At 44.5% G+C, this 15,109-nt stretch overlaps 1 protein-coding gene across 4 annotated transcripts in view; it reads right to left on the reverse strand.

Annotated features, from left to right (window-relative positions):
* Positions 1 to 15,109, reverse strand: part of LOC137418337 (phosphofurin acidic cluster sorting protein 1) — a 118,445-nt gene that overhangs the window by 43,392 nt on the left and 59,944 nt on the right. The window contains exons 4-11 of one of the 4 annotated variants that reach the window (XM_068104378.2): positions 13,976 to 14,101; positions 13,454 to 13,604; positions 12,948 to 13,033; positions 10,081 to 10,164; positions 9,888 to 9,947; positions 2,145 to 2,308; positions 854 to 929; positions 600 to 665 (exon numbers count right to left, since the gene is read on the reverse strand). In XM_068104378.2, the coding sequence (XP_067960479.2) occupies positions 600 to 665; positions 854 to 929; positions 2,145 to 2,308; positions 9,888 to 9,947; positions 10,081 to 10,164; positions 12,948 to 13,033; positions 13,454 to 13,604; positions 13,976 to 14,101 (813 nt within the window). Of the gene's footprint in view, positions 1 to 599; positions 666 to 853; positions 930 to 2,144; positions 2,309 to 9,887; positions 9,948 to 10,080; positions 10,165 to 12,947; positions 13,037 to 13,453; positions 13,605 to 13,975; positions 14,102 to 15,109 lie in introns of all 4 variants that reach the window. The other 3 variants (XM_068104377.2, XM_068104380.2, XM_068104379.2) reach the window with 3 other exon arrangements.

A 15,109-nucleotide genomic window follows, 5' to 3' on the forward strand; every position in this document is an offset into this window, starting at 1 on the left:
TTATTCCATGTGCTTTTATGTGCTTTCATTGCATCTGCAGCACGGTGTGTACCTCGGTTTAGAATAGGTACACCGTATCCCTGCGCATCGTAAGAGGCGATCAAGGGTTGGCGTCAGGAAGGCCATCCGGCCATAAAAACATTGCCTCAAACAGGGAACCATGATCGTTATGGGGCCCGCAAGGCTAACCCCCGCTCTAGCAGGGAAAATGGCCTTAAAACAATCATTCATTGCATCTGCAGGCATTACACCTAATGTTTCCAATTTACACGTATGCATGCACCTGCAGTGCTTGCCATGCATTGCACCGTTTTATGACATTTGGACAACCCCCTTTTCAAATTTCCGTAACTGCCTCTGGAAGCCCATCCTTCATACAAAGGCAATTTACTCACACGATGGGAGATCGGAACTGACATGCAAAGAGAAATCAAGTGACATAAGCATCTCGAAGAGATTATGAAACCAACAGGAGTGAAGGAACAAAGATATGAAAGATTCAAACAAGCATCATGTTAGTGTGCTGCGGAGGGATTATTTGGGTAAGATAAATCAATTGATCATGTTCCGATATCAAGTGCAAGCAGGTGCATTCTCACCTCAACACTTTCCTCCACGAATATATCAATCGATGCTCTTCCATGGACTGTGGCCGTCACACCATCCTGCATACAAAGCAACGCAAAACCTGCATGTAGCAACTATAGTGCATGTCAAACTGTCCAAATTGATCAGAATCACATTGCCTGGCATGCCGACTGCCACTCTGACCTCATTTACCATTTTGTACCTCCTCTATAAAGATTGCTAAATCATGCCAACATGCAACAATTCCTTGTGCAAAATTACTTGCCGGGTTTTGCTGGCCGCTGCTGTCACTTCCAAGTTCAGTTTGGGAGTCAGAATATGAGTGTTCATCAAAATAGGGCCTGGGGTATAGAGCATGGAACAAAACATTCAATCAAACTCGAACCGCACTGACTCGGTAGAGCGCAAACCTCCGCCAGGCTGAAGAGTGTATGTTTTGTACCCCACTGATGGGCCGGATCTGGATTCGGACCTGAACCAAAACCGAATCACTTGTTTTTGTCTCCGACATCGACGTCATTTTGTCATAACTCATGCACAACGTTTTGAAACATCATGTGAGGTATCGTTTGTGGCCCTATATCTCGATGGTAAAGAATCACTTTAAAAATTCTCATATCCGAATCCGCATCTTCACCAAAATAAAATCGATTCGAACTTGTCGCACACCTAACCTGTCCACCAAGTTTTGTCAGAATCAGTCCACAACTTTTTGAGATGTGCTATATAATCGGTTATAGCCCAATCACTCAATGGTGACGAACCACTTGAAAAATTATCTGATCCGGATCCGGATTAGAATCTTCACCAAAGCTTAATCAATTCATCCTCGTCACACACCCAACCTCTCCACCAAGTTTTGTCAGAATCCGTCCTCAACTTTTTGAGATATCCTGCACACAGACATACCGACAGATAGACAAACAAACAGACAAGGGTGAAAACATAAACTCTGCCCACCTTAAGTGGCGGAGGTAATAAAACTCAAGAACTACCGGCCTAAATCGAAGCACACTTTGGTGGGTGCAACATACTGGAGATACAAAACAATTTGTGTATAAATCTCTGCCGCAATATTTTTAAGTGAGAGTTATTCAAGTCATCAGAGCAAGCTCCAACCTCACTTGGTGCTGTAAAAATGTATTTCTGTCGAGTCTCCACTCCGATGGGATTTTAAAGAATGGAGCACGCGGACAGATCATACGGCTCCACTAACCACATGGAATGTTACCACCAAAAAACAATTAGAGTGTTTCTACAACATGCTTGAAGCCATTGGCTTACTGACTCCATGATCCACCCTGAGTTATTCAACTCGACGCTGAATTCACAACTTCCAGTGTTCTAAAAGTGTTCAATATTATTAGCTCAACAATCAGTGTCAGACAAATGCAATCAGTAGGAAATGAGAAAAATAAATACATATTTACATGAAATATGCAGCAAAGTGTCTTATGTGGTCCACATTTAGGAGAGTTATACAGTATTTTGCAAGTATAAAAAAAAATGCATTACTGGTGCTTAAAACAACAGAATCGTTATTGGTGGTGTTGTACCGAAGGGTCGGCTTTTGACAGCTCCGGAGACTTGCATCATCCATCTCCCCACTGCTCTCGCTGCCGGCACAAACATGAACTCCAAACATTTCCTCGTCCTCGCGGCTCTCCCCTCCATCTCCCTCCAGCTCCAAATCACCTGTGTCATCCTCCAGCTCCAAGCTCTGCATTTTGGAATTGCAACATCGGCTTACTCTTTCATGGTCTAGCTGTAGAGCAACAGCTCAGAGGGTATAACTAAACTGGCTGGTCTTGGTGCCATCAGTCGTTTTAACTTAATTTAAGTTCTAAAATAAGTAGATAAGTACGTATATGGGCATTTAGTTATGTTACATGAATGATAGAGGTCAGGCCAGATATATCAACGCGAAAGCCTTGCAAAAATGTTCAACATATGGATGTGACAGTTCACACCCATTTGATGCTCATGCTGCAGGAATGTAATACGAACTAGAAAACTTCAGCTTAACTCACGCTGAGAAATGTAAGTAAATTTTGAAACGAAATTCTGCAAAACACAACATGTTAGATCCGACGTTATGTACGACAGGTGTCTACGAGGTTGTGCAATGAGATACGGGCAAGATGTCAAGTTTATTTCTCAATTCATCTTGCTTGCAATGACTTGACCATTTGTTCCTCATTAATGTCTACACCAGTAAAAGAGAAGTTTTCAGATTGCTCCTGAAGCCATGTTTTGGTTGACTTGGTCAGTTTATCTTTGTCAGCAAATCAGTTGTAACACAGGTGGGAATTCAAATGTCAAAATGGAAAGTAGGAGCTGTGGTCCAAGTCCAAGCTGTATGGTGGGGTGATCCAGCTGCTCCAAACCACGGTCAAAGTCAAGAATGATGATCTCAAAGTGCCAGGAAGCACGATCTCTCCACACTCAAGAATGAACTCTCAAACCTGTCTCCTTCCTCCAAATCCTGGTGGCGTCTGGTCAAATCCGTTTCTGGTGTTTGTTCCCCCTCCATCCCCTCCCTTACCTCAAATGGCTACACAGTTGACACCGCACGTGACAAAGCCGAATGCATCAACTCTGTTTGCCTCAAAATCTTGTGTCCCAAACCCATCTCTCTCTGTTCCCACCTTACCCAGTCGAACCAAACTGCTCCTGGACTCTGTGTTCTTCTCTCATGAGAAGGTGCAGAAGTTTTTGTCAAACCTCGACTCTGATTCTGCAACTGGACCAGACGGCATCAGCCCAGGGGTCCTAAAATCCTGCTCTTCCACTCTATCTCACCCTCTCTCTGTTCTTTTCACCCTCTCTTTTGCTCAAACTCATCTGCCAGCATCTTGGAAATCAGCAAACATTACCGCTTTACACAAAAAGGTGCAAAAACAGATCTTTGCAACTACAGACCAATCAGCCTGCTCCCAATTATCAGCAAAGTCATGGAATCCATCATTGCTTCAGATATCAAATCCTTCCTCTTCTCCAATGGCTTGATCTCCGATCATCAATTTGGATTCAGACAAGGTCATTCTACTCTGGACATGTTGCTTCTGCTGTCTCAACAATGGATGGAGGTCCTCAATTCCAAACAGGAAATCAGAGCTGTCTCCCTTGACATATCACGTGCCTTCGATACGGTCTGGCACCCAGCTCTGCTCACCAAACTCTCCTCCTATGGTATCCATGGAAATCTCCTCGCATGGCTTGCGGACTTCCTCTCTGGTCGTAGTTAACGTGTGGCCCTGAATGGATTTCTCTCATCTCCCCTTCCTGTTCTGGCTGGAGTTCCCCAAGGTAGTGTTCTGGGCCCTGTGCTATTTCTGGTCTTCATCAATGATCTCTCCGACTCTCTGGAAAATCCTCTCTATCTCTTTGCTGATGACTCCACTCTCTGCCGCTCCATTCCTCATCCCTCAGATCGGCAGTCTGCAGCTTCCTCACTCTCTGCAGACCTGGACAAAATCACAGACTGGTCAAACCAGTGGAACATGTCTTTCAATCCTGACAAATCCCACACTCTTACTACGTCTCTCCGAACAGACCGACTGGAAAACCCTCCCATCCACTTTTTCAACAATCCTCTCCAAGAAGTTCTGTCGCTCAAGCTTTTGGGTCTCACTATCTGCCATGATCTTTCTTGGGAAAACCACATTTCCAAGCTAGCCTCCAAAGCCAGTTGCTGTCTGGGCATCCTCCGTCGTGCGAAGTCCTTCCTTGGCACACCTGAGCTCCTCACCACATACAAGGCTTTCACCCGTAGCTCAATGGAATACTGTTCCCCCCTCTGGGCCGGTGCTCCTGCCTCACACCTAGCCCGGCTTCACGCTGTTGAAACCAAAGCTTTCAGAATCATTGGAATCTCCTGCGATGAAGCTAACTCCGAGGGCCTTTCACTCACTCACCGCAGGCAGGTTGGTGGTCTTTCTGTCTTCTACCGACTCCTCTCCGGCCTTGCTCCCCCAGCTCTCTCTGTGCTCTGTCCCCCAAATATTCCTACAGGTCGCACAAGATCTGCCAGCAACCCTCTTATGGTTAAACTGCCAAAATCAAGGCTCTCTGCTCACCTTCACTCTTTCATTCCCCTCTTCTCACACCTCCGGAACAAACTCCCCCACTCCCTTCAATCCCACTCCTCCCTCCAGGTCTTTAAAACAGCTGTTCACCACCATCTCTTATCTTCCCCCATCCAAAACCTTGATCTTTTCTACCCCCGCTAATTTTCACCCCAGATACACTTTTTTGAAATTCCAACTTCTTTCCTGGAAGTCCTTGCAGTGTCCATATGTTTTATACCTCTCCCACCTCCCCCCAAGCCCTCTCCCTCCCACAGTTCCCTCGATGTCCTTGCTCTCAAATGTTGTGCTTGTGTCCGTCCTTCCCCCTCTCTCTCCATCTTGTCTACCGCTCCCCTTATTTTGTGTTTTGTGTGTCGGTTTGACTTTTTGTGTGATGAATGTTAGCTCTTTCATGAGCCTCAATCTTGTATACCAAAAACAAACAAAAAACTCAGCAATAAGGGCCTTGTGAGCAAGCAGGTTTTGACTAAGGAGCACACCTTTGGTGAACATCCTTCAGACATTGTCCTTGACAGCCTGCCACATGATTTCCTTGAGGCTGATGTGATCATCGTTTTGTGAGGCATGTGATCAATCAGTAGGATTCCATTTTCATCACAGAAAATCAAAGCCGTGCTCTTTCTGGCTGAGGGTTCAGAACAAAACTAGAACAGCACTCTTTGATGTTAAGACGTCGACCGATATGACTCCGCCCACATTATGACATCATTATAAATACTTCAAATCCCTTCAGCTGTTCTCAAGTATCACATTTTTTTACCTGACATGACCTCTGACGTTTGATACCAAAATCGAATCAGTTCATCTTTTCATCATAATATATATATACAAGGGTGCATCATATGCCCCATTTTTGAAGAATATTCTCATACTGATCTAGTCATACTTTTTTTTGTTAAACTAGCCCAATATAGCTATGTAGCCGATATAGCCAGGAGGCACATAGCACCCGGTGTGTACCCCGGTTTAGAATAGGTACACCGTATCCCTGCATGTCGTAAGAGTCGACTAAAAGGGATGGCGTCAGGAAGGGCATCCAGCCATAAAACATTGCCTCACAAAGGGAACCATGACAATTACAATTACATATGGGCAGGGTACAGCCCAAAGTACCCCGTGGGGGTCCTCACCCCCTCTCTACAAAAATTAAGGTGGGCAACCCAATCGAAGCAAGGGTGGAAATCACTCCTTTTATGACGACGAAAAGTCTGATGCCCCACGTGGAGATCGGTTTCTGAGATTTGGAACATGGAATGTAGGAACAATGACAGGGAGATCAGGAGAAGTGGTGGAAGTATTGGTCAGAAGAAGAGTGGGCAGATGTTGTGTGCAAGAGACGAGATGGAAGGGAAGGGGTGTGAGAATGGTGAAGGGTAGGCAGGGACAGAAATACAAGTTTGTGTGGTAAGGGTGCCCCGGAGGGCGTGAATTGTGATGGTGTCCTGTTTTCTGAGGAGTTTGTAGACAGTGTGGTGAGTGTGACGAGAGTGAGTGAAAGGTTGATGATGGTGAAAATGATGATTGGAAAGCTCTTGGTGAACGTCATCTCGGGATATGCTCCACAGGTTGGTCGGAGCGATGAAGAGAAGGACAAGTTCTGGTGTGCAATAGAGAAGCTGATGGAAAACGTGAAAGATGAGGAAGTTGTTGTGGTAGGAGGAGACCTAAATGGACATGTGGGAAGGAGTATAGACGGTTTTGAGGGAGTTCATGGGGGGTTACGGATATGGTGTCACTGTGAGGAATGGAGAAGGTGAAAGGATTTTGGAGTTTGCTGATGGAGCGGGTTTGTTGATTTGTAATACTCAGTTCCAGAAAATGGAAAATAAGCTTGTTACATACATGTCAGGTGGGTCGACGCCAACCGTTGACTACCTGATGGTGCGTAGGTGAGATAGGGGGCACCTCCGGGACACAAATGTGATCCCAGGGGAGGAGGCTGTTTCACAGGACCACTTGGTTGTCTGCGACATAAGGGTGAAAGGTGCGAGGAGAGCCCGGCGGGTGAAGTACCTGAAGGTCTGGAGGTTGAAAGAGGTGATAGTGAGGGAGGCATTAAAAGAGAGGCTGAGTATGGTCAAGGATAATAAGGTTGAGCTTGAAAGTGGTTGGATGTCAATGAAGGATAGTTTGTTGGGAGCCATTGGTGAGGTGTGTGGATGGACAAATGGACCACCGAGGCACTCAGAAACATGGTGGTGGGATGGTGAAGTTGGAAAGAGGATTGGCGAGAGGAGGGGGAGGATCAGGGAGTGGCAGAGGGCAAAGGGTATGGGGGCAGAAGAGGCAGAGCATGAAAGTTAGAAGGCAGCCAAGAAGGCTGCAAAGAAAGAGGTAGCAAAGGTGCAGGAGGCATGTAGGAGGATGTTCGGAGAGCGCTTGGATTCGGCGGAGGGTCGAGGAGCAGTATTCAGGATTGCAAGGAAGATAGCGAAAGAGGGGTGTGATGTGATGGGGGTGAGTTGCTTGGAGGATGAGGTGGGACAGGTTGTTGTGGACCCAGATGGAATTGAAGGAGGATGGAAGAGCTATGTGGAAATGCTGTTGAATGCAGAGAGTGAATGGGACGGCAGCATAGGGAGTGGCCCAGTTTTGGGACCGGCAGAGAAGATAACTGAGGAGGTCGTTGAGGAAGCGATAAAAGCAATGAAGAGTAGAAAAGCAGGAGGTCCGACGGGAGTTGTGGGAGATATGTTGAAGTCAGCGGGAAGTTGGGGTGTGAAGAGAATGACAGAGATCTGTAATCTGGTGGTGATAGAAGGCTGCATTCCAGGGGATTGAAAACTGAGTACCCTCGACCCTCTATACAAGGCGAAAGGTGACCCTCTGGACTGTGGCTCGTATAGAGTGATAAAGTTATTGGAGCATGGAATGAAGGTATTGGAAATAGTGTTGGAGAAGAGGATAAGGAAGAAAGTGAAGATTGACGAAATGCAGTTTGGATTTATGCCAGGAAGAGGAACGACAGACGCAATTTTTATTGTAAGGTAGTTGCAGGAGAAGTACATGGAGAAGAGGAGGAAGTTGTTCCTTGGGTTTGTTGATCTGGAGAAAGCATTCGATAGGGTTCCATGCGAAGTAGTGGCATGGGCATTGAGGAAGTTAGGAGTGGAGGAATGGTTGATCAGAGTAGTGATGGCAATGTACGAGAGAGCGCGCACAGCTGTAAGGACGAACGACGGGAACAGTGGTGAGTTTGAGGTGAAGGTGGGAGTGACATCATATGACCAATTGGGTCATATGTTTGAGTTCTGACGTCATTCCTGATGTACATCAGTCCATGGCCATGACCAATCGTCGTCTTCAGGGCGGGGCCTCACGGCCTTGCTTGACGCCCAATGACGAAGGTTTGAGGCATGACCTGCCAGTCACGAGTCGTCAGGGGCAGAGGCTAATCTCTGTTCGGGAATGTTCGGATGACGTCGGGGTTAACTTGTCGATTCGCAAATGTGCTGGTTTCTGTCGGGCTTGTCGGTGTGGTTGTGGCAATGTGCCGATCGCATGGCTGGCCGAGTGAATTTTATAAGAACATTAGGGAAAAATCACAGAGGGCCAATTACACACTAGGGTTTATTAATCTTACGCCATAGAACTAGTTAATACAAAAGTCACGCCCCTTATGGTGACATGTAAAAAGTCACGCCCCTGCACAGTCGACCTACTTAATACAGAGATTCTTCTTATTCGTGGCATACGGTCCATTCTAAGCTATACCTTCCTAACTTTCCTCATGTATTTCTTCACCTACCCCCACAAACGTAAATATTTCCTAACTAATTATGCACACTCTCCAATTTTGATATTCTATCTGAAGGCAGACTCAGTGCTGCCAAAGCATGACAATAATTGCACTGGGTGGTTTGCCATTGCTTTACCAGTGCAGTTGGGGCAGGTATTCCAAAGGGTATAATTCTAGAGCTTTAAAGGGTAAAATATAAAGTTCTAACGGTTAATTCTAAAGACTTTTAAAGGGTCAAATTTAGAAATTGTGGGCAGAGTCAGGCAAACTGTCCAACGAATAGGTGGAACTCGCACGCATGACTCCTTTAATATGTCGATTAATTCCTAGGCAGTGATCAATGGGACAGTATCTTCAAATATATATTAATATATACCAAGTTCAGCTTCAGCCAAATAAAAACAATCATGGTTCAAATGATCAATTAAAGGAAAAAGTTGCAGATTGCTTAAAAATGGCAAGAAAGAATACTATTCTCAAATAAATGTAGTAAACCCTCCATATTCGCGAGTTCTCTTTCCGTGAGTTCCAAGTTTTCGCAGATTGGTAAATGTATATCAATTCCTAAGTTGCGACCAATCAACTAACAGTATTCGCAGGTTTGCGAGCCCCCATCATCCTCTCCTTGCGTTGCCTCCCACCCACCGAGGTGCGCAGATGTTCATAATGTACAGCACTGTACTGTATTTAGTTTGTCTGCGCAGCATGGGCACCCATCCCGTCCTGTCCTTCCTTCTCACAGAAGTTTCTGAAACCGCAAGAACCTCACTGTGCCTCTCCTCCCACCATTTTTCGCTTATTGATTGCCCTTAGTCATGGCCTCTAAGCATAAGATGAGTGGGGAAGGTGAGTCTGCTGGAAAGAGGCAGAAAAAGTGATGAGTTTGAGTGAGAAAGTGAATGTGTCTTGAAGGCCTTGGATGATCCTCCCAAAGAATCATCCTTTTGACTTCCCCTCAAACACCACTGCAAACGTCATCACATCATCAAATCATCAAACGTAAATAAAAAAAACAGACTCCTCTGTATACTGTAATTTATTTAATTATTTTAATCATTGTTCTTAAACATTAACCATTTCCGCGTTATGGTCGGTTAGACCCGGGAACCGTACCCACTTTTCCCCATTAAGCCAAGGTATCCGTGTTCGCAAATTCTGCTTTCATGAGGTTTTCCAGGAACATAACACTCGTGGATAAGTCTTTAAGACTCAAGATAAATTAAGTCTTTCTGCATTCAATTTTGTGCCAAAATACCCGTCTGCCACACATATTTATTGGTTTAATGAATGACTGTTAAGCTCGTATGTCATTGTGCCTCATGTGCTTATAAAAAAGAAAAATAAGGGAAATAAAGAAAAGACTATTAAGATCCCTTTCTTGACCTCCAAATTCAAAAAATGTTTTGCAAAGCACAACCTTCAATTTCAATAACTTAAACAATCATTGCCCTGTCCCTTTTGGTTCTCACCTCATCAGCAACTTTAAACCGGCGCAGCAAGGAAACAACTTTTTGTTTCAAGTTTTGTTGCTGTCGGAATAAAGAGTTCATGTCAGCACCGCATGCAAGAACAAATGAAAGAAAGTAGTTTTTGCTGTCACAAGTTTGTACAATAGCACAACCAATACACATAACAAATAAATAACGTGACTTGAGGTCCCACCCTGCCGAGCCGGGTCGCATGTGCTAGACGCCGGCGCATGGAAGTCTTTTCCTTGACACTTTCTCTGTACATGTCAAACATGTCCTAAGAGGTGCCAGGTTGGGAAGAGAGAGAAATGCACTTGGGTGCTGGAGGACCATTGCTGCATCTATTTTCAGACATGACAGGATATTTATCGCGGATATCTCTAAACATAAAAGCATTCCTCCCTGCAGCGCAGCAAGCGCACTAGTACAGTCAGTACCAGTTATTCCTGCTTCTCTACTCCATCCATCTCTTACATGCCAAATTGAGATCCAGGTTAACACACTTTTTGTGTGCCTTTCATTGTTCAGAGTAATGGGGAGATAAGTGCATATGTTACTTGAAACAGAGGGCTGAAAAAATGCAGCATTTGCATATGACAGGATAACATAAAGTTCAATAGAATATTATAACTCAGTTCATGTCTTTTTTACTCCCGCCAGGGAGTAATGCATTCGATCGTGTCCGTCTGTGTGTGTGTTCGTGTGTTTGTGAACAAGATATCTGGAAAAGTTCTGAACCGATTTGGATGAAAGTTGGTGGGATGATTGCCCTTGGGATAAGGAAGAATTCATTAGTTTTTGGTGAAGCTCAGGATATTATTCCGAATCCAGGAATTTTTTGATGGATTTTTTACCATTGGAAGATAGGGCTCCAACTTGACCCACAGCGGGAGTATGCGCTCTACTGAGTGGCGTTCTAGTTTACTTTTTTTTTTACCTTTTTTTTTTTACCCATTTACAACATTTTTACCCATCGTTTTGCTGATTACTTTCATTAAAAGACTACATGTTGTGATTTACAAACATTTTGCTCTGTTCACTCTACAGTATCATTTGCCCGTGGTCATCTTCTGCTTGGAAGTCAGCGAACTCCACCTTCCTTAACCGACCTTGCTGCTTGTATATCGCGTGAGCAAAAATCACTTCCGCTTCGCTGTGAAGCTCAGCGTTCGATGCTTTCATTTGAACGTCCGCTTAAAATGAGTGAAATGAAACATTTTTTAAATTTAGAATTATTCTCACTCGGATTTCAACATCACTGTACGGCGCATTATCAAGTTGTTTTTGCGGATGATTTGTAATACTGGATAACACTGGAAGCGCTCTACGATACACATTTACATAGAAAGAATTGGTGACTTCCGCCCACCCTGAACGCCCTCCCTCAGATCTGCTACCCGGACTGAAACCATACTTGGGGTACCCATCGGCAACATCCAAAATTTGGTTGGATTTGGTTTGGAAGTTATTTTACTTTTTGAAGCATATATAAATAAATAAATAAAAACCAAACCATCTCAGTAGGGTACTAAAGATAACCCTTACAAATTCGCATGACCAAACACACTCGTTTTGGTATGTAGCCCTTGGATAAGGCCATGGAGATCTCCACCTAATGATACCCGTGGATTAGTGCACTGTTCTTGGTTTAACAGAAATTTGATGAAAAGGCAATGCATCAACTAAGCAATATTTAGCTACTAACTTCTCAATAGTCAGAGCCCACAACACTTGTGAAAATATTTGCCATTGCTGAGACAGACTGATAATTGCATTTTAACCTCCACCACCTGAGGTTGATGGAGGTTATGTTTCCACCCCTGTCTGTTTGTTTGTGAACAGGATATCTCAAAGAGTTGTGGATAGATTCGGACAAAATTTGGTGGAGAGGTTGGGTGTGTGACAAGGACAAAATGTTTAGATTTTTCGAAAATTTTCGAAATGGAAAGAACTGGGAAGTGGCCCTGTGCTGTGTGCAGGAAGGGTGTCGGAGTGAACTCCATTCAATGTACAATGTGCGCTGAGTGGGTTCATCAAAAATGTAGTGGTCTGAGAGGGTCATTAACCAGTGTGGCAGCTACATTCAAGTGTAAGGTGTGCACAGAGGGAGCTGCAGATGGAGGAAATGTTGAGTTGGATCTTGGAGACGGCGAGAAGTTGGAAGGCGTGAAAACATTTTGCTACCAAGGAGACATGCCGAATGGAGAAGGTCGATCAGACTCAGCAACAGTTGCTAGAGTGAGATGTGCATGGAAGAAGTTTCGGGAACTGAGTGGCATGCTGACGAGGAGGGGAGTGTCGTTGAAGCTGAAGGGAAAGGTGTATGCTGCATGTGTGAGAAGTGTTATGATTTATGGGAGCGTGACAATGAACGTAGAGCAGCAACAAAGGCTGGAAAGGGTGGAAATGCGAATGGTTCGGTGGATGTGTGGAGTATCGTTGTGAGAGAAAGGAAGACAAATGATGAATTGTGAAAGATGATGGGAATAGAGCCTGTGATGGATGCTGTGAAGAGAAACAGGTTGAGATGGTTTGGTCATGTGTTGAGGAAGGATGAAAGTGACTGGTTGAGAAGAGTGATGGAAATGAATGTGGAAGGAAGTAGAGGACGGGGAAGACCGAGAAAGACTTGGCTAAAGGTGGTGGAAGAATAAATGCGGGCAAGGGGGTTAACAAGGAGAGATGCAGAAAATAGGGCAAAATGGAGAAGATTGTCATGGGGCCCGCAAGGCTAACCCCCACTCTAGCAGGGAAAATGGCCTTAAAATGCCTATTGTGTTGTTGTTGTTGTTGTTGTTGTCACATACGCTACCTCTCCGCAAAATTTTGTCCAAATCCATCAACAACTTTTTGAGATATGTTGTTCACAAACAAACAAACAAACAAACAGACAAACAAACAGACAGACAGGGGTGAAAACATAACCTCCATCCACCTTTGGTGGCGGAGGTAAAGATGCAAGTTCGAGGTAAATCTTTGCAGCAAAGAGAAAATAAAGAATTAAAAAGAAAAAGAAAATAATGATGTTGCGGAATGGTTGTGAAGATGTGCTGCACTTACTGTGCCATGCTCATCACTGTTATCTGGTTCTGTGGAGGAGCTCTCGTCGTCATCCTCAGAATACATTTCACCATCAAGAGAGCGTCCTGCTGATGAGGTGATTGAAAAAAAACAAAAAAAAAAACATGACCAGTCAGGTGTCTTCTCAACTTCAATAAAGTTGGACTAACAATAATTAAGTTGCAGGCCAGTATCTCCAACTGCTAAGCCAACAAAGGATATTGGACAACTGCTGCGGAGATATCTAGCCCGACCAAAGGGAAAAGGAAACTTGAACCATGCTTGGGCAGAAACCATCTTAAATATGTTCAAAACGGGCAACATGAGGAATTCACTTGTCTCAAACTAATAGTAATGAAGATTGAGCTTTTTAAACAGAGGTGATAAGACAGTCTACATCACTAAACCGATGTAACTTCCCGACTTAAGATCTACAAGTAATGGAATAAAACAGTGGTTAGATACAACATTGTTCCGAGCTACTTTATTGCCAACATGACAGGAACCTGCAGCTTTGGTTTTGGGCTCTGAGATATCATCGTTATCCATCGGTAGACTGCTCAAGGTACGCAAACGCAGTTCGGCCGCACGCGCTGGGTCTTTAGGATTGCCATGAAGGGCAAGCACCAATCCTGGCTCCATGGGTTTTTGCATCACCTGGGATTTTGCATCATACAAACGTGGACAATTGTTAGCGGAAGGAAAATAAATCCGTTTACTGAAAAAAAACTCCCTTTACAAAGTATGATGGAGAGCTTAGCACAGAATTCTATTTTAATGCAGTGATTTAAGGCCTCTGGTGGAGTATTTGAGCAAATCATGTGCAGGGCAAGAACATTAGGAGATTTCAGTGTATGTTTTCATGAATTATAGGGACAAAAGGAGAAGATGGACAAATCAATAGAGTATGTCAGATTTGAACCGAGAAACCCTGTATCAGGAACCAAGTGCTCAGATGGGACGTTTAGTCATCACCATAATGCTAACATTCTGCTGGTACGAGAGAGCAAACCTACATTCACACACACCTCACTAAGATTTATATAGCCGGATGCAAGAGTGCGATATCCAAGGAAGGCACGGTGCTTGTAATGTTTCTTGCGCTGCAGAAGCACCTGCAAGCCATTGTGTTCCCGCTTCAGAAAGTGAGGGTACTGCACGCACACACACACACACACACACACACACACACACACACACACACACACGCACACACACACACACACACACACACACACACACACACACACACACACACGAGGTAACTGTTGGTAGGTAGAGGTAACTACATGAAGCACAAGAAAAGTACATCGGTAAGAAGTTGGATACGAACATGCATCATTGTTTGGGGGCTTGAGTGTAGTTCAGGGGTCGACTCCTTTATTCGGGATCACACATAACAATAGCTAGAAATAAAGCATTTGAAAAAAAAGAAAGAAGAGGAAATTGGAACTATGCAGGCAAGCTGACGAGCTGATGAGATCGTTTAGACTTTTAGAGGTATCATTGCCACCTGTGAGCTGTGATGTCTGGGTTTTGATTCCAAACCCGATTGTCAACTGTCACCCTGGTGGTACAGAGGCAAGGTACTGCATCACTGCAAGCATGCTGTGCTTCAGAAACATGTTAGGGCGGGTGGCCTATCTGCTTTGATTTCACTGTCGACTGGGCTTTATGAAGTCCCACGCTGTGTGCCGGTACCCTGACCAAATTCCAAATTTCCGCTCTAATGTGCATTGGCACTGCATCAGAGGCACAGCTGCACCTCGGTAATGATATAACCACCAGGCCAAATTCATCTTTGAATCCCGGTTGAATATGCTTTCATGGTGAAAAACCAACTCAACGATATGAGAATACATCGACCGACATAACATACTGTTAAATGTATAGGAAGTAAAGGTGAGCGGGAGGAGGTACACTACATGACCAAAAGTATGTGGACATCCCTTCTAATTATTGGATTCGGCTGTTTCAGCCACACTCATTGCTGACAGGTATATATAATCCAACGCACAACCATGCAATCTCCAGAGACAAACATTGGCAGTAGAATTGGCCGTACTGAAGAGCAAAGTGACTTTCAACGTGGCACCGTCATGGGATGCCATCTTTCCAATAAGTCAGTTCGTCAAATTTCTGCCCTGCTAGAGCTGCCCCGG

This window comes from Myxine glutinosa, chromosome 9 (genome assembly GCF_964187855.1).
Source record: "Myxine glutinosa chromosome 9, kmMyxGlut1.1, whole genome shotgun sequence".
Lineage (NCBI taxonomy): Eukaryota > Metazoa > Chordata > Myxini > Myxiniformes > Myxinidae > Myxine > Myxine glutinosa.